Source organism: Thermobia domestica, chromosome 13, assembly GCF_964235325.1.
Source record: "Thermobia domestica chromosome 13, izTheDome1.hap1.1, whole genome shotgun sequence".
NCBI lineage: Eukaryota > Metazoa > Arthropoda > Insecta > Zygentoma > Lepismatidae > Thermobia > Thermobia domestica.
The window spans coordinates 8757406-8780372 of NC_137466.1; the positions used below are offsets into that span (position 1 = coordinate 8757406).

The following is a 22967-nucleotide window of genomic DNA, read 5'->3' on the forward strand; positions in this document are numbered from 1 at the left end:
ATAATTTTATTTTCTCAAACTTGCATTTTGTTTTGAAAATCGTATTTTAGCTTTTGAAACACAATTTTAAGTTACATTTTTAAATTCAGTTTTGCATTTTTATTTTGCATTTTTGTTTTTAAGTTACATTTTGTAAGTTTCATTTCTCATTTTCAATTTATACTTTTATTTTTCCAAAGTTGCATTTCTTGTTTGCAAATTGCACTTTTGTCAAACACTTTTAACTTACACTTGTTATTTTCGTTTATGCATTTTAAATTGTAAAGATACATTTTATTTTAGCTTACATTTTGTAAATTGCATTTTTATTTTTGAAATGTATTTTTCAAACTGTTCTATTTTTTTAATTTGTATTTTTAATTTTGGTTCTACCATTTTAGTTTTGTAATGATACATTTAACTTTCACTTTTAATTTTATTTTTACATTTTTATTTTTTCAAACATTTTGAATTAATGACTTTTAAGTAATGAAACAAACATATTAAGAATTACATTTTGAAATTAAGAGTTTCATGTAATGAATAAGTTATAGGTTTACAGCATATAATTTTATTGGATCACAATCAAAGATTGTTCGTTTCTTATACAAGAGATAAATTACATGAAGGTTCACAGCGCAGCTCTTCTTAGGAGTTTACGTAGTAAAATGAAACAGCTAAAATTGCACAGCATATAATTTCACTTGATGTTAATCGAATATTGTTCGGAGATTATAAAAGAAGCGAATTATTTGTAGGATGACAGCTTAAATGTTTCTATGAGATTCCGTCAGGAATCGATCGTATTCAAGTTAATGAGTGTAATTATTAATAACACGAATAAATAAATAACCTGAGCTTCCTAAGGCATTCTACTAACACAGAAAGTGTTCGAGTAGTACAGTACGAGACATTAAAAATGAGATTCTTCTAACCTTTTACATGAATTTAATATACTCGCTAGTATGATGCTTTTAGGATGTTGCTATGCAACTATTTAATAGTTTACAGTGTATAATTTCACTGGATCACAACCGAAGATTTTTCGGAACTTATACACGAAGTGAATAATTTACATTTTTACAAATGAAATTTGTTTCGCTTAATTTATTAGAATATAAATAATATGGGCTTATACATGAAGCGATCAAATAATAGTTTACAATGGAAACGAACCAATTAAACATTCATTGCTATTACAAATAACATGAAAAAATGTGTAGATTCCCAAAGATTGTTCTAAACTTTTACAAGAAGCGAATTATTATTATATCGCAACGATGTTGCTCTAAGAGAATTATAGTAAATAATATGAAAGAACAAATAATTAACATCGAAGTTTTAGAGTTTCATATAATGAAACGTACGAATAATCACACACTATGAATGGTCTATGAATTTTAATATGTTCACAGCATACCTGTTCTTGTTTGATTGCAACATGAATCGAACGAACTAAAGTTAAAAAATAAGTTGATTTTGTTACGCAAACGAACTTATTGTTCTTTCACAACTGAATAAGTAAGATTACGAGAAATAAACAAAATTTCATATCATACAGTTCTTTTAAAAAGTGTCAAACTACTTCTAAAATGTTGGGAAAGGTTTTCTTTCAAGATATTTCGTTTGATTTATTAAGTAAAAAGAGAAAATAGTTTTTAATCGAATCATATTTATAATTATAAAATTATTCAAATAAAATTCAAAAGTGAAAGTAATTACAATGTTATCTTTCTTTCATAATGCATACGATTTTGAAATATAAATAATAGTAGAAGTTAAATCATTAATACTGTATATCAAGAATGTAACTGTAGCAAAATTTAGTGTAAATATTTTTAAAAAATTAATCACAATATTTCATAAAATATTTTTCCATTGAGAAATTCTATTAGTTAAATTATTTATATAATTAAAACAGGAAGTTCCTGTGGAATTTTTAATGACATCCTTTTTACTACAATTTAATTCTTAATTTATGCCTTCAATTTATTTTCTTAATTTATTATGTTTCAGTATGGATGTGTGAGTGTATATATACTATAAATCAAGTATTTGTAGTATGCATTCATTTTCAAACAAGATAAAGTTTCATCATACATCTAAAATTTCAATTTTTGAACCTTCACGTGCAAGTAAAACCTGTTTTGTAAATCGTCTATTAAATGAACGTACTCAAATGTTTACTATAAAATTTAATGAAATTGTTTGTTGGTGTTTGGTGCAATAATACCAAACTTGGATCCAAGTTCACAAATACGATATGTCGAAGGAATTTCAGATATGAATAATTTGAAATACATGAAAATTCGTTATTAATATTAGATGACTATTATTAATATTAGATGATGATTAATATTTGATTGATGCAACAAATGATATTGCAAACTTCTTTACAAAATATGCACATCATAAAAAATCACTAATATTAGTTTGTAAGAAAATATTATTATTTGTGTGTAAATGTGTGTAAGTGTATCTTCGTGTCTACTGTTTCCTCGGATGTTCGCTTTCTCTGGACCCAGGTGCGCTTGAGTACATCGCCAGTTTAACCAGCTATCGATCTATGTGGCCTGCACAGAAGAATAGCTCGCAACCAGAGATATACTCAATCACTCCATAGTCATGGGAGAAAGAACCGGAACTCAGAAGACCTGCCCTACAGGTGTAATATCTAAAAAGCTTTGCACAACGGAAAAAAATATAATATAAATAAATTCGCAAAAATTTGGAAAAGTAAAATAAAAAAATCAGGATTCGTGACATTCACTGATGGGTTCCCCGTAACGTTTCTCTCATATTTCCCCTTCGATGATTCATTTATCAGATTGATAGGAAGATGGACTATTTTGATCTTGACCAAAATCATGTTTTACTATCCAAAAAATATATTCTACTCTACTGTATCCTTGCTATATGAAATAAAACATAATTGTCAACCAGAAGCTTTTACTTGTTTCACCGAAGCTCTTCGTTATACAAATTGTTTACATTCACGTTAGGGGCACAACGGTACATCGCATTATGCTTTAGATAGCCATTTTACCGTGCATGTCACAATTCGTGACCAGACATATTGAAATATTACACGCATACACACTTATAACATTCAATTTATTATATATTCCCAATATTTTATTAATATTCACTTATTCTTAACTATATCAATGAATGTGCCTTTTATTCTGGCATTCATATCTTTCATTTTTAAAAAATCATAAATCATACGTTTTGGCTGTTCACAGCAGCTACTATTACCAGGCACCCTTTTCACATATTTATTTATATCTTGCCTACACATATTATCACAAAAAAAATACACATGACATTACTAAAAGCTTAACCTACACTAACCTAAAACACATTCACTCTACACACTCACACCAACAAATTTGTTTATATACCGTAAAAAGGTTTTGGTTGGCAGTCCAGGCCAAATTTCTTTTAATGGGAATCGCATTTGTTACTTTTCTGCACTTTTAAAATGAATATTTGCACGGTATAGAAAACCAGTTGCCCCTATCGAAAAACTTGTGACAAAACGACCTATCGTGCTTCTTTTTATCAAAGCACAGCTTTGGTTTATTTTCTAATACTTTAGGGATACGTTGTAGGTTTTAAAAAACTTTAAAATATATATTGTATATATGTTCTATACCAGAGAACGTCATTCCTATCCTATTTGTCTAGCTTGGTTATAATAGACAGCCAAACGATGCATAGCCAAATAAAAAAATCACAATAATAAAGAATACTGCATATAATCTTACACAAGATTAAGGCTTTCTTTGAATTACAGGAATTTAGTTGATCACTCTAAACGAAAATTTTACATTCCCGTCAGTAGTTTGATCTACCTTTTATTTTCCCCCTTTTCTATATAAGCTTAAGCCGTCACATATTATCTCAGTAATTGTATACATCCTACGGGAAAGGAATTTACGAAGACATGGTTATATTATTATAATTCACTGAACACCATATTTGCAACTATGTAACTTGGTGAATTTCGAGGTCAAAAAAGTACTTCCAATCCAGGTTACCAAGTTACTTCGATTGAGCCACTTCAGAAATAAAGTAAAACACTACTTACAGTTTGGGTGATTTTATATGCATGAAGAATCCAATGGTTGTCCTTACGAGTACCAATTCCTATTGACCCTTTTTTGAAGTTTTCGTGGTGAATTTCATGGGGATTGAGTATAGCCCGCTCCCCCAGTCATTTTTAAAGAATCATAGTGATTCTAACGACTCATAGTAGTTCATAATGAATCGGAATCACATGTTATAAAGATTTAAGATGTAAATCCTGCGGTAAGAAAGCTCTTTTAGTATAAGTAGTAGTAGTAGTAGCAGTAGTAGTAGTAGTAGCAGTAGTAGTATTAAGTAGCAATAGCACTAGTAGTAGTAGTAGTAGTGGTAGTTAGTAGCAATAGTAGTAGTAGTAGTGGTGGTAGTTAGTAGCAATAATAGTAGTAGTAGTAGTAGTGGTGGTAGTAGCAATAGTAGTAGTAGTAGTAGTAGTGGTGGTACTGAGTAGTAGTAGTAGTAGTAGTAGTAGTAGGAACGGGTTAGAAGCCCCGCAGGGGTTGCTTGGGTTCTGTTCTCGATATAAGTAGTAGTAGTAGTAATAGTAGTAGTAGTAGTAGTAGCAGCAGCAGCAGCAGCAGCAGTAGTAGTAGCAGCAGCAGTAGTAGTATTAGTGACTCTTCCAGTTCGGTGACAAAGAACTGGGGGGAGCGAGCTATACACAAGCCTTTCATGGATCCTGGAGAAAATAACTATCACACACACACCTTTTTATAATATGGAATCTAAATTGAACCGGTTAATATCCATTAACCATCACGGTTCTTCAAAAAATTCAGAGCCCTACTCATGTAGTAATCAGCTGTCGTCCATAGTTCATACAGACGAAAATTCACAACATTGGGCTGCTTCACTATTTCTCCTCGCTACTCGCTCCGTTCCGTCCAAACAAATAAAAAAAATATCGCAAATTCTGCAATTGAACTCTTTTACATCTTTTAGTAGAAACTTCGTTCTGGAGCGGCTTTCTTTACCACTTTATTCTGATAATATCTGACGGGCAGTAACTGGGAACTGCTCTCTTGAGGCTGACGCCATTAAAGTACAACAACAATGTGACGTAACATTACGAAGATTGATGATGAGCTAATTATCAGAGACTTCAAAGGAAAGCGACCAATTATAGATAATTCTGTAAATCTGTGCTACTGACGTCACACAAGACAAGATTGAAGATGATGCACCAAAACCGAGTGAATTTTGACGATTTTCTATCAAGATGGCTGAAAATCTAAAGAATTTTATGAAGGATAATTTTAGAATAAGATTTTAAAGAAATTTCTGGGAGAGTTTTCAGAATGTTTGGAAATAGGAAAAGCGTTCTACAGATGAAAAATAAAAGAGGTAAGCAGAATCTTTAAGAAATATAGGAAATTAAGATAGAAATGAACAAAACAGATATTAAATACGAAATAAAATCCTAAACCTACTTTAATGCACTTCCTAACTTAATCCTACCTTCTAATATTACGAGAAAAATTAAATGACAACATTACATCCTTACATATCCTACATCATATATTATTCTAAACTATTATGCAGTGCGTTCGAAAATTTTTCAACATGATAACTCCATGTTGGGAGGTATTACGTTGTACAAAACATTTCCAAAACGAAAATATGCACGTGATATAAGTTTAAAAGCACATTATATTATAGTATATAAAATCCACGTGATAAGTTGTAAATTCAATATTTAGCTAGACAAATTATGCCACGTTATAGTAAACAAGTTCTGAATCTGTTCGAAGATGTAATACGTGAATTTCACATGTATTTATTATTTAACGCAAAAAACAAATTGTGCATTAGGTTTGCGTAGAAATAATTTTCCTGATGAAACACTGCATGTTTATGCAAATGTAAAAGAAAATCTCAATGGTTTACGCTTAGTTTAGTTAAAGATGTTGCGGTGAATCAACACAATGATACTCTCCTGCTATGTACAAATGTAAAAGTGCAAAGCGGAAACAAATTATACGCCATACATCCGGTGATTTAATACGTAGTATTTCACAAGCTGCTAAAAATACAATAAAATGAAACATTCCGCTGAATTCACTTCAGAAGTAACGTTTACGTAGACATAAAAGGATCTTGCGTGCTTTAACTGCGCAACGAACTGCGTTTTGCAACTAATAATAGGAAAACATTACAGGTGCAGTAGCAAGTAGTTTATTTGGAAGGTAAATGACAGAATTTCGTAAAATAATTTTAGTTTCTGAAAATGCAATGGAACAAATGCATACAAATATGAAATCTATGCGAAAGGTGTAAGTAGACATCAATCCCGTTTAGATTAAGAAATGAATAGTATCTTAAAACATAATGATGTTACTATTAAAGGAAAATGGAAATTGTATAAGCAATTGTAAAAGTTTCGCAAAATCCGATTTCATTGCCGATTATTGAAACAGATGTTCAGATTATCTGAAGAAACTAAAAAATAATTCCATTTTACCATTTGTATCGGAGATTTTATAATCAGTACCAAAAGTACCTCGAAGGAAAACAGATCTATTATTAAAACAGTTGACAAGTTCGAATAAAACTCATTGGGATCAATCGGGAATTGTACTTAGTCAAGGAAAAACAATAGCAGGTTCTAATATTATAGATTTAATAAATTATGATGTTCGTACACGAACATATTCAAGAAATCCAATAGGTATTCATGAGTTTCAAAGTTTATTAGGTGAACTTAATGTTCCGTGTGAATTTATATCTACACCTTTAGTGAAAATACATAGTAAATTTAGAAAATCAAGAAGTCCTTTAGTAGTAGCAAACATATTTAAAAATTGCCAAGAATATAAAATTTAAAAATTGTAAAATTGTCAAAATTATACTATGACTACGAATCCTGCTTCTTTCAAGTATTAAAACATTACAACAGAAAACAACTATAAAAATCAAAGATTGGTCAATATCTCAAGATGCATATACAACCAGGTGTCTGCACCAGCATGTTAAGTGTTTGAACCTTAATATTATGTTAATGCACCGAATGAAACGTTACAAATAGTTTTAGAAAATATGCAAAATATTGAGTAAATATACAAAATATTGAGTAAGTATGCAAAGTATAACAAAAATTATAAATATATTTTATATTGTGTAGATATTTTTCCCGGTACGCGTATTGAGTTCTCTTAAAAAACAAATCCTGAAATGATTAAAGTAATAACAAAAATTTAAATTAAAGTATCCGCGTTTAATGTACAAAGTGATTTTAGCACGGAATTTTATAATCAACATGTAAAACGTTTATTTAAAAAAATATGAAATTAATCATTACAGTGTACATTTTGCAATTAAATGTGCATTAGCAGCACGATTTATAAGAACATTAAACGAAAAACTGTATCGATATTTTACTGCTAAAATACATATCGTTATATAGGTTTTAGATCAAGTTGTAAAAAATTGTAATTACGCTTATCATAGTAGTATTAAAATGGTAAATGATTCTAATATCGATCAATTTTGGAATACGTTGTACGTTGGTAAAATAAATAAAGAAATTAACATGTAAATTTCATCCGTTTGATTATGTAAGCGTAAGTAAATATAAAAAATTAAAAAATGATATTTACCAAAATGATCAGAAGAAATTTTTACTATTGATAAATGTATTTCATCGAACCCAATTACATATATATTAAAAGATTGGAATGGGGAAGAAATTAAAGGAATATTTTATAGAGAATAATAACAGAGTAAATCTTAATACAATTTTTTTAATTGAAGAAAATATTGAAACGAAAGAAAAGTATGATGTAAGTAAAATGGTTAGGTTATCCGTCAAGTATGAATTCGTGAATTAAATCAAATTTTGTTTAGTCTTCAAAATGGGTTCAACGATAAAACATGATTTCTGTTACTCTACCTTCAAATGCTAGTAATGAAATTTTTAATAATAAGAATAGAAGTTCTTCATTTATAGTGAAGCTTGGACAACCAATTCACTTAAGTGATGGAGAAGGGTATGTTGCATTATCACAACTTAATATACCATTTAGTTTTTATAATCGTGAAAACGAAAAAAAATAAATCAATAAATTATTGATAATGAACTTGAAATTATTAATATTGATATCACATCAGGATATTATTTTTCCGTTCATTACTTTCAGAAATGATTCCTGAACATGCACGCATGTTAAAATATTATAAAAATAAAAATAAAGTTGTTAAAACATTCTTTAAAATTAAAAGATCTATGTATAATTGGAATGATCCTTGAAATACATTTACTTGGTTTTATAAATGAAAGTACAAGCGATGTTCAAGATGCTATTTTTGTAAACATTCTAATCAATAAGATTCTGTAGTAACAAGTGCAAGATTTCAGTGTAATTTAGAATACATCATCATTAATGTTTTTGTTGATATTGTGAAACTACAGGAAAATATTGGACCAATAGTTCCTAAATTTGGTGCTTATAATCAACATGGAAATGAAAAATATTTTCTATTTCACACACCACATTATGTAAAAGTTGAAAAATCATATTTTAACACGATTATAGTAAACTTAAAAGAAGAACATGGTTTATAATGCCATTTGAATTTGGAACTTCGCTTTAAGCGAAAATAATTTCTGAAAGTATAGATGATAGTACATTACATTGTTTACCAATGGTAGTACTGAAGTATATCCTAAAATTAATCCATCGCATTTTATATATATTTAAAAATAACATTCAATTATCAGAAACCGATTGATATGTAGGACTAAGTAAATTGCTTATTTCTTTAGCATGTTATAATGTTACAAATGGTGAATGTTTGGTATGCACTAAAAATGAACCGCAAAATAGTAAAATTTTAAGTGGATATTATCCATCCATACATCATATCATTGAAGAATTAAATATCAAAAGATATGAAATTTTATGTATCAAATATTGTACGAGTGAAATGTAGTGAACGCGTTGAATCTGTTACTTTGTCACCAACATTAGCATTACAACTACGATTTCCTGAAAATAACAATCTAAGTTCATTCTCGCGGATTTAAACAACCGTACGTTGATATTGGTTATCCACATCCAATTTTTATTTATACTGATACACAATATCAGTTTTAGGTCATACAAAAGCACCATTATTACGTATTGCAACAGTATCAAATGTTAAGCATGGTAAATTACGAACAATAACATTTCAAGATATACATTATTTACCACTTGCAAAATTTTCTTTCAACACTATTGAAATACCATTAACAGACCACGCATCTCGAAATTAGCCATTTCGTTCTGGGACACTGAATGTAACACTACATTTTAAGCGCTCTCCTATTAAAAGTTAAATTTATTTAAAAATAAAATTTAGACGTCATTACAGTCATGATATTCCATACTTTTCAGGACCTGTAGATCAACGGGGTCACGGTATAAGTAGTTTCGTTCAAGGATTATTTCGTTTTGCATTATCATTTCTTAAACAAGTTGCAAAACCATAGGTCGTCAAGCGTTACAAACGGGTATACAAGTTGCGGGTGATGTATTAGAAGATAAACCATTTAAGGATTCTGTTCGTGTACGCGTAAAAGAAGCTGGTGAAACATTAAAGACAAAAGCTGTTAACGAAGTTGGTGAGTTGTTAACTGGTGTGGGTATGCAAACAAAGCTCCGACAAATATTCGATTTGGACCTCGTACGAATCGTAACCTCAACAGCAACAAAATAGTAAAAGAAAAGTAAAAAGGAAAATATGTCGTGTTAGAACTATATTCTCATAATTGCATTACTGAATTTCAAACAGTGTAGAATGTTGTATTAATGATTTTGATTTATTTAGTAATCCAATGACAAACTGCAATAGAATCTTCAAACAATGCTGAATATCGACTAATGTCAACATTAACTTCTGATGGTTCTATTGAATTTTTTATTCCTGTTGGAAAAGTATAATTTATTCATATTGTATATCTTTATGTACGTTGTAAAATTACAAAAGCTGATGGGACACCTTAGGTGAAAATGATGTAGCAGCAACAACAAATAATTTCTTGCATTCATTATTTAGTCAAATTGACATTTCATTAAATGATAAAATAATTACTTCTTTATCCGGATTTTATCCTTATCGTGCATACCATGAAACATTATTAAATTATTCACATGATGCTAGTGATACACATTTCAAATTGGGTATGTGGTACAATTATACCGTTAAACACTGATACAATAGGTGCTGATAATGCAGGTTTTCAACAACGTTCTCTGTTAAAAATAGTAAATCATTTGAAATGTATGGTCGTCTATATACAGATATTGCTGGTTTACCTAGAGCAATTGTAAATAAAGTAGGTCTTCGTATAAAGTTACATCGTAGTAAAGAAGCATTCTGTTTAGTGTCTTCTGCAAATACTTCTTATAAATTAAAACTTGAAGACGTTACTTCACATATACGACGTATAGATGTTGCACCCCATTTAGCTACGGAAATCAATACTAATATGCTTCGTGAAAACAAAATATCCTCTTACAAGAGATCAAACAAGATCTCATATTATTCTTGCAAATGTTAATTCATACAATCTTCATATTTTCTTGGGTAACGTACCTAAAGGTATTGTCATCGGGTTTGTTTCTAATTCGGCATTTAATAGGAAATCTGAGCTTAATCTATTTCATTTTCAACACTTCAACGTTAACAAACTGCAGTTACAGGTCGGATCAAAATCTTTTACTCCTAATTGTCATACTCCGGATTTTAAAAAAAAATGTACCTTCTAAGTTACCGTTCTCTATTTTCTGTACTGGTTTATATTATGATGATGCACATACTATTAATCCTGAAAAATATCCACACGGCTATACTCTTTTCGCATTTATCCTATCACCTACAGCAACATTAGATGATTGCACTTGGGACCTTGTGCGTGATGCACCAGTGAATGTTAGTTCCCTTTGCTGAAAATTTATATGAACGTATAACGTGTATATGCACAATTCAAATTGATAAGGATAGAAATACATATACTGATAATATTAATTGAAAATAATCATTTTAGTAAAAGTATAAGTGTTCAATTCTAAGCATCAAAAATTACATGTGCCCTACTGGGTCAAAGTGTTTCATATGCTATATTGTAATATAATGGCTGTTTATTATTCTTAAGAGTTGAAAGGTATAATACGATGAAGTGTTTCAAAAGTATTCTCCTTGCGTTAGAACCAATTATTATTGTTGGATTATTGTATAAAAATGTGTAAATAATATATTCAATAGGTTATTTCAATTCATGAGAATATTTCATATGCACCACTACGTCTTCCAACATATACCTATATAAAATGTTTTCTGAAGTATTGTGATGTTTCAAGAATAGAAATAATTTACACAAATGTACATGGAATTTACGCGCTTGATAGAATACCTTAAACTGTGCACCCACCATGTGGACTAATTATAAACCTATAATAATCGAATTCAACAGGATCGCTAACACAAGAGTTTCAGGTAATAAAGTTTATACTTAAAATTTCACTGTTCTTTTTCAAACAATTCATATAATCCAAGAAAAGTTTCTTCACTGGATAAATACTGCACTGCGTAAAGACCAATGTTCTCAGGATTCACTAATAGCGGATGAAAGTGTAAGTATACATTTATTGTTTTTAGTAGGCACAATTCACTAAAATGATTTTCATTACCCTTATATAATCAGCGCCATTACCAAATATATTTTAAACACAAAAAAACTATTCACAGATAAAGAAAATTTTTACACTTTATATCACTTTAGTTTGAATTGTTATATGCTTTTTCCATGTGGAGCAAATCAAAAAATTTCAAAGATTTCCTGCTTGTAGTTCCCAATTGTATGCGAACACGAATAAACATGGAAGATCTCTTCAATTTCACATGATGATAACGCCTATACTGCCACTTGCTGTAGTTTCTCTACTGACAAATGGACAGTCATGGCCCATCCGGTTGTCAACCCCTTCACTACAGTCCATGCATATTAATGTTTTTGTTGTTTCTCTCCAATTATTGCATCCTTAATACATTTAGGATCCACATTATGAATAGTATATGAACAGTTCCAATTGTAAATTCTCGATATGCGTGAAAGTAAAGATGGAGATGACGCTGGTGTTACTGATAATGAATGCACAGCATCACTAGTGGTTTCTTCTTCATCTCCTGATGATAGTGTAAATTTCATTTTTATCAGATGAGACGTAAAGTACTTCGATAGAATCTGAAGTTCTAGACTTCTGATTTTTTCATTGATTCCTGACTCCCAAGCTTTTGCTTCTTGCCTGTAGATGGCGGAGAAAAAGTCGCTGTCAAAGACAAGTTTCCTGAAATAGTACTGACAGCATTCCTGCAAGATACTCCTGAGACCGAATATTTAAACGATTACGATAGAATAAGATGGCGTCCTAAGAATCTCGAGTCTATACAAGTCTTTGAGCGTTCAAGGTTAACATTGCAACAAGTTCTTGAGTACAATCAAACAATGTATCCAGTTCTTAGCAACAACAAAGAAAAAGTGATCTCTATTGTTGTTCTTTGGTGTATTATCTTTCACTGTATTCGCGTAAACGTTCGCGCCCGCAGGTGTTTTTCCACGCGCGTCCGCCAAACTTCCGGGCGTGGCACAAGTCCGTAAACAACCGCATACACGTCTCTACCCCGCAGGCAATATCCAATTTGGCAAACAATACTTAAATGAAATAATGCATTTATTTCGTTCATTAACATTTAATATTTGTACTAAAGAATTATATTATTATAATCCACCAAATGGTTTATTACCTGTCTTAAAATAATCGCACCACAGCCGCCTAACAGTGTATGTAAAAGTTATGGTTGACTACAGCGCCACAAGTGCGGTTGTGTTAGGCTCTAAAATTATTCAGTTTACAAGTTAATGTTTACATGTTAACAGTGCTATGTTAGTTGTTCCTACATTGTGATTTTTGCCTAGCAATACTATGGTATCTGGTTTAGTCTACCGTACAAGATTTGTGAATAAAAAGACGTTATTTTTGTGCTTGCGAGTAAACCTGTATATGAACACACATCTATCTTTTAAGTTTATATACACAGATACTGGAACTAAGGTATGTATTTAACATATTTTAATATAATAATACACTTTAATACATAGTTATTATTTTCAACTCAAAATAATATTTTCACGTTGTTATCCACATCGTATTTAACGTTACCGAGTAATAATCATGTAAAATGATAGTTTTCAAAAAAGATCGACGCCATATTGGATTTTTTCAATAAGGATTTTTCGTATGGTTGGTATGGCAATCTAACTTGTACCAAAGTATTGGCTAGTTCAAACGTAACACAAAAATGTCTTTCTTTACTCTACGTACGATAGTTTAGCATTTACATTGAAATATATGACTAACCTGTTAAAATATCATGGTTACTAAATTTTCAAAATTAGTGACCAAACTTTGCAAGCCTATAGTTATCAATACCGCCAATCAAATGGTACAGTTTATTTCTCTGCAGCATATAGTTTAGCTACAATAAGCATTTGAATTTCTGTCTCTCTGATCTCTATAAACTAGCTCCATTGTAATCATTGGCAAAAACATTTGTCTAGATGTATCTCATTCACTTTGACCGCAACATTCATTTTTTTTAAATTTTTATTTGACACTTTATGAATTGAACATCAGGAAGTCGATTATGATTATTTTTTTTACCCAGTCTTTCTTTTTTCCACTTTTACGCGCATCCGCCATGTTTCATATAAAAATCTAATTTTTCTATAATTTTCATTATTAATCCATGAACGCTTGTTAATAACAACGCTATATACTTAGTTTCAACCAATCAAATGCATGCTTAACAGAAATATATCTAACAAAAACATTTAGGAGTCCTCCATGGGAACAGGGGATATCCCTCCTTCCCCACACAGCAACATGTAAGATATGATTGAACCCATGTTTTTGCTATCTTTTTATTATGTCATATATATGTATATTTTATCGCTCATCCAACATTTCAACAGTCCAATCATTCATACACCCAGCCAAGTTTGCATCTCTTATGCTTCATGCACACTGTATTGAAATACAGAAAAGGAGGGAAAATGGCAAAAACAATGATTGCTGAATGCACTATTTACAAATTAAAGAAAATAGCCTATTCATATTCTTTCATCAATTATTTACACTTGCAACAAATATTTTATCTTTCTGTCCCACAATTTCGGCCATATTAGTTTGCTCTTCAAGCAAGAAAGAAACCACACTATCGTTGCGTACACGTGGACGGTGACACCAATCATTGTTCAACCAGGTTGGTGCGAAACCCAACCGGCCAATAATCTTCGCCCTTTTACGTTCGCTCACATGGTCATCTCTCGCGCGCGAAAAGAAAAAGAGGCTGATGTGTGATCTATGCACGTGCTCGTTGATTCACCGAACTTGGCGCGGAAGGCAACCACCCAATCATATTCAGGCTTTCATAGAACCATATTGTTCTCTCGACCACGTTGTTTGAGGTCTCTAGTCAGTGAACGGAGAAAATTAACTCAAGGCAATAAGGACCGTGGAATATTATACATAAAATCATGCAGCGATTAATTTTTAATAAAATTAATAAGTGAGTTAGTGTTCGTGTCTCTGTCTGTGTGTGTGTGATTTAAATACTAAGTATAGGAATACAGTAACTTGGCTATTGTAAGTACATATTTTCCACTGTTTACCGGTCTATTCTGAGTATTAGCTGGATATATTTATTCTTTGCATTAAAACTTAGTGTGTTTTCTCAAGCACTGTCTAGATCTTTTCAACACTGCTAAAATCCAGTTACCTGGGGCAAGCAATATTCAAGCCTGAACATCAAAAAATTGTCAAACTATCTGTGATGCTGAGTTCTTTTCACATAAATCGGTATATTTATTCACCTGTGGCCCACATAGCAGTAATATAGGGAGGTACACCGATCACATAATGGCTCGACACGGTGACCATCAAAGAACGTTATTATTCCAACAATTGCGGTGCAGACAACCCAAATACATTATCCAATTGGTTTCTTCCAGAAATATATTTTATAATTCTGTTTGCTCCCTTATACAATATTGTAACAATTATATAGAGGTCATTACCGCTAAGGACCAAAGAATAATATTATAACAATTAGAACACAAAGAAAACACATACACAACTCAAATTTTCTTATAAGTCTGTTTACTAGGTTTTTTATTACTCTCTTTTATATCAAACGGCTAATATAGCCACTATATAGGCCTATTGTAATAAAGCCAATTATGACCTTCTAGCATTGTTATTTCGTTAAATAACAATGAAATTTTGTGACTCCTATTGAAACGGACATATTCCTATCTCACTACTAGGGTGATTATCTGGCTCAAGCCCCCGAAATAATTTCGTTAATATTTTTTCGCATTATATATACAACACAGATGCTTCTTACTGGTTCTCAAGTCAACCCCGAAAGACGATCCTAAATACGCCACTATATATATAACTGGCATGTTCAATTTCGTTGTATGATGATAAACGGATGCAATGAATTATGATGACAACCGATAATTTCAAAGTAATAATTTAACACCATCTACAATATTACATTTTCTCGTACTGAGAATAACTACAGTATTGCATATGCTGCTTTTTTTAAAACTTTATTGCCACATAATCATAAACCTTCCATCCATATAGCAAACCATTACTTCCAACAGATCTATAATAGGAACTTTTTCTTAAATATGTTCAAAAGAACTTTAAGCTACTGGGGAATGAAGGAAATTTCGGTTGAAATCTCTGACTCGGAGAATTTCCTTCTAAATGGCCCCTGCTCGGCCTATTTCCTCTGGCATTCAGCTACTTTGGGTACACTACTTTAAGTTAGAAATAAAATAAAAAGTAGACAGAAAAAATGAAGATAACTCACGGTCATAGTTGGATGGTGTATAGCTGCAACTTGGTGTGCTTGTTCTGTGCATGTTTTTTTATCCACATACGATTGTCTTTGAAATACGGTTCTTGAGAATCTAAAACGAAAATTAAGAAGTATTACTACTTAAATAATGACTGTCACTACAAGATTCTGGTATTTTAGTTTTTAGTTTGACTTTTATACCAATAAAACTATTTTATGGAACTTCTTAATAGAAACGTGGATAAAATTGGAAAGAATATACTTTATTTTTCAAACTTGAAATGACACTAATAACGTATTTGTGGGAAAATTTAAAAGCGACAGTTTCTTATCTTTGCTTGGTAACATTACATCAATACTTTTGGTAACTGTAATTACAAATTCTCATAATTTTGTAACTTTAAGCAGTGTTCCAAACTTCACCAATATTTGTATGTAGATTCTAGATCTTGAAATACCAAGCAGCAAGGGGTCTTGTTATAATGTTACGGAAGTAAAGGAAAGAACTATTATTTTCGAAATTTCCCACAAATAAGTCATTTTAAAAGAGTCTAACAATCTGTATCCATATTTCTCATATCTTCGGAACAGGAGATATCCAACTGCTGTAAACGACACTATCATATTTGGGTCTATTGAAAACCATTTTCAAAATAAAGCCTTTTGAAAAAGTCAGATATTTAAGTTTCTCGTATTACAATTCATTTGAAATATGTCATATTATGATCGATCTTAAAGTACTTTGGATGTGCATGGTCCTGTTCATTTCACTTCCGTTATTACTTTTACCATAGAGGCACCCAAATATTTCGATTAGTGTTGTAAAAAAATATTTTTTTCTGTGAAGTTTTTTAAATAAAAAACATCGTTCTTTTTCATGTTTTTTCAAATGTCTCTTTTTTGGTAACTATTATTTATTGATTTATGTTGGAGATTATTGAAATAATCAACAGAACTTGAATCGAAGCCCTCGTAACTTACAAATAGTTTGTTTCTTTGTTCCTATATGAGCAAAATTGTGAGATTATTTCTTTCGGACCCAGGTCATTTTTGGCGTTTTCCTACATTTTCAGTTAGTGACTTATTGCTCAAAAACTATTTATTCGATTCATATGGTTAAGGCCTTGCTTTTTAGAAAGTGCATGTGGCTATTTTTTGGTGTAAGTTGCATTGCAGTGTTACCAACGGGTGGGAAATTATTGAGGGAAATGAAGGGTTGAAAATTTAGAAAATATTCCCTACCCGAACTTCAATTTTTTTTTGTATCTAGCACCACTGCTGCCATATGGGTTAAAGTCACCTAAAAATTCTTTGATGTGTTGACAAGGTACAGTGAAATCCTGAAGTCGCTGGCTTCCATTCAAACAGGGAAAGAAAAAATTCTCTGTCATCATATACATGGAATTTTGACACTTTTTACGCCTCAGAAGCAAAAATCAACAGATATGCCGGGACTACAGCTTCTCCAATTATCCTATTGAAACTTTTTATGGTGTGTTCTGTAGGGCAAAGAGGAAACTTTCAGGTAGTGGTACGTTTGTTTCAATGTAGCCAGCAAGAGGGAAATAATAGAGGGGAAAAGGGAAATTTCCGAATTTTTCAACTAAAATCGTGAATTAATCGTTTTGGCTGGAAACACTGCCATCAGACAGACGCAAGCTATCTTAAAATAAACCTTGCTACCCCAAGAATATATCCTAGAAGTATTATGACGATATCTAACAAAGCAAGCAAGAAATTATATATAAAAATCTCATTCTACCTCAGAAATTCACTATTTTCTTACCATTTACAGAACATGGTTTATTATAAACCTCAACTGTACTTTCCCTAATTATTCTAGTGAAACTTTTTATGGTGCACTGTGTAGGCTAAGGACGAGGCTTTTAGACACTGGTATCTTTGTTCGAATGTAGCCAATGAGAGGGAAATAATAGAAATAAAAAGGAAATTTTTCCAAAATTTCCCCTAATATTTGGAATTAAAATTTTCTGTAGCTGGCAACACTACTATCAGACACACACACAAGCTATCTTATAATAAGCTTTGGTATCCCTCTAATATATCCTATAAGTATTGTGACGATATCTAATTAAGTAAACACGTCAATAAAAAAATCTCATTCTACCTAAAAAAAAAATCAGTTATCTTTCCAATTACAGAACAAAGTCTACTGTAAACCTGAATTTTACTTCCCCTAATTATCCTACTGCAACTTTCTATAATGCGTTGTGTAGGGCAAAAACAAGACTTTTAGATACTGGTACGTTTGTTCCGATGTAGCCAATAAGAGGGAAATAATAGAGACAAAACATAATTTTCCCAAAATTTCCCCTTAAAATCTGAAATTAAAATTCTCTGTAGCTGGCAACACTGCTACCAGACAGGCGCAAACTATCTTAAATTAAACATTGGTACACCATTAACATAACCTACAAGTATCATGGCGATATTTAAGGAAGAAAGCTTCTAATTACCAAAAATATATTACGGTAAACAGAAAAGTAGGGAAAAACTAGAAAATTCAAGGGTTAGATCCTAAATACGAATTTTTAGTGCGCCTCCTAATTATCTCCATTGTAACGATCTGTACCCACGTTTGTTCGGAAAGGGCAAATTTCACTGGCGTAAGTTGACTTGCACTCGGACGTATAGGTACGGATTTAAACAAAAATTTACAATTTTTCGCCCAAATGTAGGGAAATTTTAATTTTCCTAATTGGCAACACTGCGCGCAGGCCCGTTCAATTGATGTCAACAATTAGGTATCCATCCGAGGTATCTACCTGGCAAGTCTGAAGGAGGTTTCTCTACAACGAAGGAAGCTACAAGGAAAAAAGAAGTAAAGAAAATTCGAAATTTCTCGAATTTTTGACGGGGGAAATTTGAGAAGGAAATTCGACACCCAGAAGAAAAAGAAATTAATATGATAAACTATGGTTCAACCATATTTGGCAAAGATAATAACCCGATATCTTAATTAGTGTCCACACAGGAGCGGATTAAAAAAGTGACACATCCGTGTGCGCCACTTTGGCCACCTGGGTCCGAAAGGGTTATGAGTGTACATTTGATTACATTTATTGACTATTAACCCTTGTTGTTGTAGTAGTTATAGTCTCGACTAATAATAATATCGTTGTTGTGAACCATAACTTTATAAGGAAAATTTTCTCTCCTTTTTACATCTTAGTTCCAACACTGTTGGTGAGAAATGCAGGGTGTTTCAAAATGAATATCGTGGTTTTAATTCTTCGTAGTACTTATTACATTTTACGTACAATTAATTATAAACCACGCATCAAGTAAAAGAGCACCTCAAAAAGTCTTTGCTACAAGTGTTCGATGTGAGATTCATTCGTCACACGACAAACATTTAGTCGATATGCGTGCGTACAAAATTGTTTGAGTTGCTCTTTCACTTGATATAATGTTTATAATTGTAAGTTAATTGTAATAGATACTACAAAGTTTCAAAACTCTAATATTAATTTTGAAACACCCTGCATTACTTCAAATTGTGTGACCCTATATTCATGTCTTGCACATACATATCATCAGGGCCGGCCCTAGGCAATTTGTCGCTCCATGCAATAGCATAATTTGCCGCCTGTCCCTTTCTCCAGCATGAACAAATCTTAAAAGTAATGATTTTAAGTATGCTACTCCAGCATGAACAACGAAGGGGAGGGTAAGTGCAGTTGTACTTAGAAAGGCTAAAATACTTACTAAAAATACAATCCCGTTGTATCTGTTTTTTCTTTAAATATTAATCTATGATGCTAGCGAAAGATAAAGAAAACACAAATGCAGAGGAAAGATGGTAATCATTTTTCTAGAATTCAACATCAAGCTCTAATCTCAATGTATCAGTTTGCAATTCCAGTGCAACTAGCTCTTTTATCTTTATTTCTTTATTTTTCTTCTATTTCTGTTAACATTTTTTAAAAATAACTTTTTTCTATCGTCAATGATAAGAAAGTTGTTTGTGACAAAAACAAGAGTAGTTGTTATATCAAAACTGTGATAACTAACTAAACGGAAATAGATATTCGCTACTATTGAAGAATTGAATTCTTGCATCTGACAACAATCAAACAATTTGTGCTCGGATTTATTTGACCATTTGCTTTAGCATTGTCCATGTGACCTTAAACTAATGCTACCTGAACATAATTTATGAATGTAGTATTCACATAGAAGGTCAGCTTAGTAAATGTAACTACCATAATCATGAAGTTGTTTCCAACAAGAAATATTTAATTTAAATAATATACTTATGACAGAAATTGCCGGACCCTACAAACTTGCCGCCCCATGCAAATGCACGTGTTGCATATATGGTAGAATCGTCTCTGCATATATATATCTAGTCGACAAATTATTTATATATTATATTTAGAAAAATACTAGTAGGCAAATTAGTATTAGTTTTTACCTTTAGACAAGTTATTTGAATTTTATATTGTTCGTGACATTTCCGTACTTATTAAAGGCCTGGTTTCACGAAAAAACAAAACTTCATTTCTACTTTTATTTCTTAGTTGATATTGATGAAAACTGCTGAGACCCGAATTGTTAGTAGGTATGCTCTTCATATAAATTGTAAAATATTTGTAGCGTATCAGTATCTAGCGTTTAATTTGTGTTGCATTTTACGGTGATTACACGTGCATAAATATATTTCATACTTAAATAGACGTAAGATGCATTACAAATGACTATTTGAAAAAGAAAACGAAATTTAGACAAAAACGAGAGGCAATTTTTTTTAAAAAAAAAAAAACATTTCTGAAAAAATACGAATGTTTTTTTTTTCTATTTACAACACTAATTTTGATATCTGTGATATTGTACTGTCTTTAGCTTATGACATCGAGTAATAGATGTATAGGCTATATACATATATTTGAAATATGTAATAATCTGACGTGATGCTATTTGAAAAAAAAGAAAAAAACGACTTTAAACTGACAAGTAAACCTTACGTTTGGGTGAATCGAGTGGCTGACTGAGACACATATGAGAAAGTAGTACTAAATGTGGTCAGTATTTCAGTGAAGTTATAGGTGCGAAGCTCCAGGGGTTTAGGAGATACAGCTACCAGAACATCACATGGAAGTACAAAATAGTCTTCATACAGTTGAAAGTAAAAGCTCTGTAAGACCTCTTGTAACGACAATAGGTGAATAACAAATATATGGGTACATATTAGGACTAGGTGGAAGTCATATAGTAAGGGTAGACCTGACGGCGGCCATCTTGAAATCCGCCATTTTGAATTAAGGTCAAGTTTTTAAAATAGGAATAGGGTCATGTGATACATGATTTCAGGCGCAAATTTAATCAGAAGAACAATGATGACGTTAATTTTGATTTACGCGCAATTGCTAAAAAGTTACAGGGAAATTAAATATTGTTGCAGCATATGTATTAGTCCTTTACCTTACCTTGTAAATTTTGTGTTAATGATAATAATTAAATAAAAAGCAGGTGGATAAATACTAGGTCTATGGTAACAGTTTCCTTGATGTCGGCCATGTTCAAATCCGCCATTTTGAATCAGACAAAAGTTTTAAACAAAACTCATAACATTGACACCTTATTAATAGCAAATTTTACCGTAAATCCAACGCTATAATCTTTTTTGCTTTATCATTAACCAGCATTTGTTATCGCATAAACAAGTTGCTAATTTAAGGAAAAATTACCAAAGTGGAATTGAGTCATAATTGAACTTGGGTCTTTCTTCCAGAAAAGTCCTCAATTAGTACAATCAATATGTAGTTCAGAAAAGAGTGCATAACTTGCACAAATGCTCTGCTCACAGTGAACACACCTGACAAAGGCAAACGAGTTACACTTGACACATTTGTCGTTAGCAATTCCGTTAAAGCAGTAGTCGTAAGGAGCGATCCATTTAATTTTGTGCTGGTTAATGATAAAGCAAAAATGGTTATATTGTTGGAGTTATGGTAAAATTTGCTATTAATAAGGTGTCAATGTTATGCGTTTTGTTTAAAACTTTTGTCTGATTCAAAACGGCGGAGTTGAACATGACCGCCATCAAAGCAACTCTTACCATAGACCTAGTATTTATCCACCTGCTTTTTATTTAATTATTATCATTAACACAAAATTTACAAGGTGGGGTAAAGGACTAATACATATGCTGCAACAATATTTAATTTCCCTGTAACTTTTTACCAATTGCGCGTAAATCAAAATAACCGTCACCATTGTTCTTCTGATTAAATTTGCGCCATAAATCATGTATCACATGACCCTATTCCTATTTTAGAAACTTAATCTTAATTCAAAATGGCGGATTTCAAGATGGCCGCCGCCAGGTCTACCCTTACTATATGACTTCCCCCTAGTCCTAATATGTACCCATATATTTGTTATTTACCTATTGTCGTTACAAGAGGTCTTACAGAGCTTTTACTTCCAACTGTATGAAGACTATTTTGTACTTCCATGTGATGTTCTGGTAGCTGTATCTCCTAAACCCCTGGAGCTTCGCACCTATAACTTCACTGAAATACTGACCACATTTAGTACTACTTTCTCATATGTGTCTCAGTCAGCAACTCGATTCACCCAAACGTAAGGTTTACTTGTGAGTTGTCGATTCTGTTAATCTGGAAATGTTGCAAAACTATGATGATTGTATCAAAAATGAAGTACTGTTTATCTCAGCTTAAAATCTCTCGAGCATTCCAAGATAACTAAATGATTATTTACATATTATATTTACGGGCTCCTGCGTTTCGCCGAATGCCTTAAAATATGAAATTAACGCACATGTGACCAGTCGTTCATGTTCGGCGAAACAGGAATTCTGTGAACTAGTTAGAAGGGAATTTTCCTATTTAAGTCTTCATTTTCTTATGGTTAATTTGTACAATGTTGCCAATTTTCATGAAAATCCATGCGTACCGTCGTCAAGCGTTCCACTCCACTTAGATGCTGTTAAGTACAGA

At 31.7% G+C, this 22967-nt stretch overlaps 1 protein-coding gene across 1 annotated transcript in view; it reads right to left on the bottom strand.

The window, feature by feature from the left end:
* The window catches only part of LOC145669112 (uncharacterized), a 166687-nt gene that overhangs the window by 138962 nt on the left and 4758 nt on the right, over positions 1-22967 (bottom strand). The window contains exon 2 of the mRNA XM_081737453.1: positions 15994-16093. Within this exon, the coding sequence (XP_081593579.1) occupies positions 15994-16045 (52 nt within the window). The 5' untranslated portion in view covers positions 16046-16093. The remainder of the gene's footprint in view (positions 1-15993; positions 16094-22967) is intronic.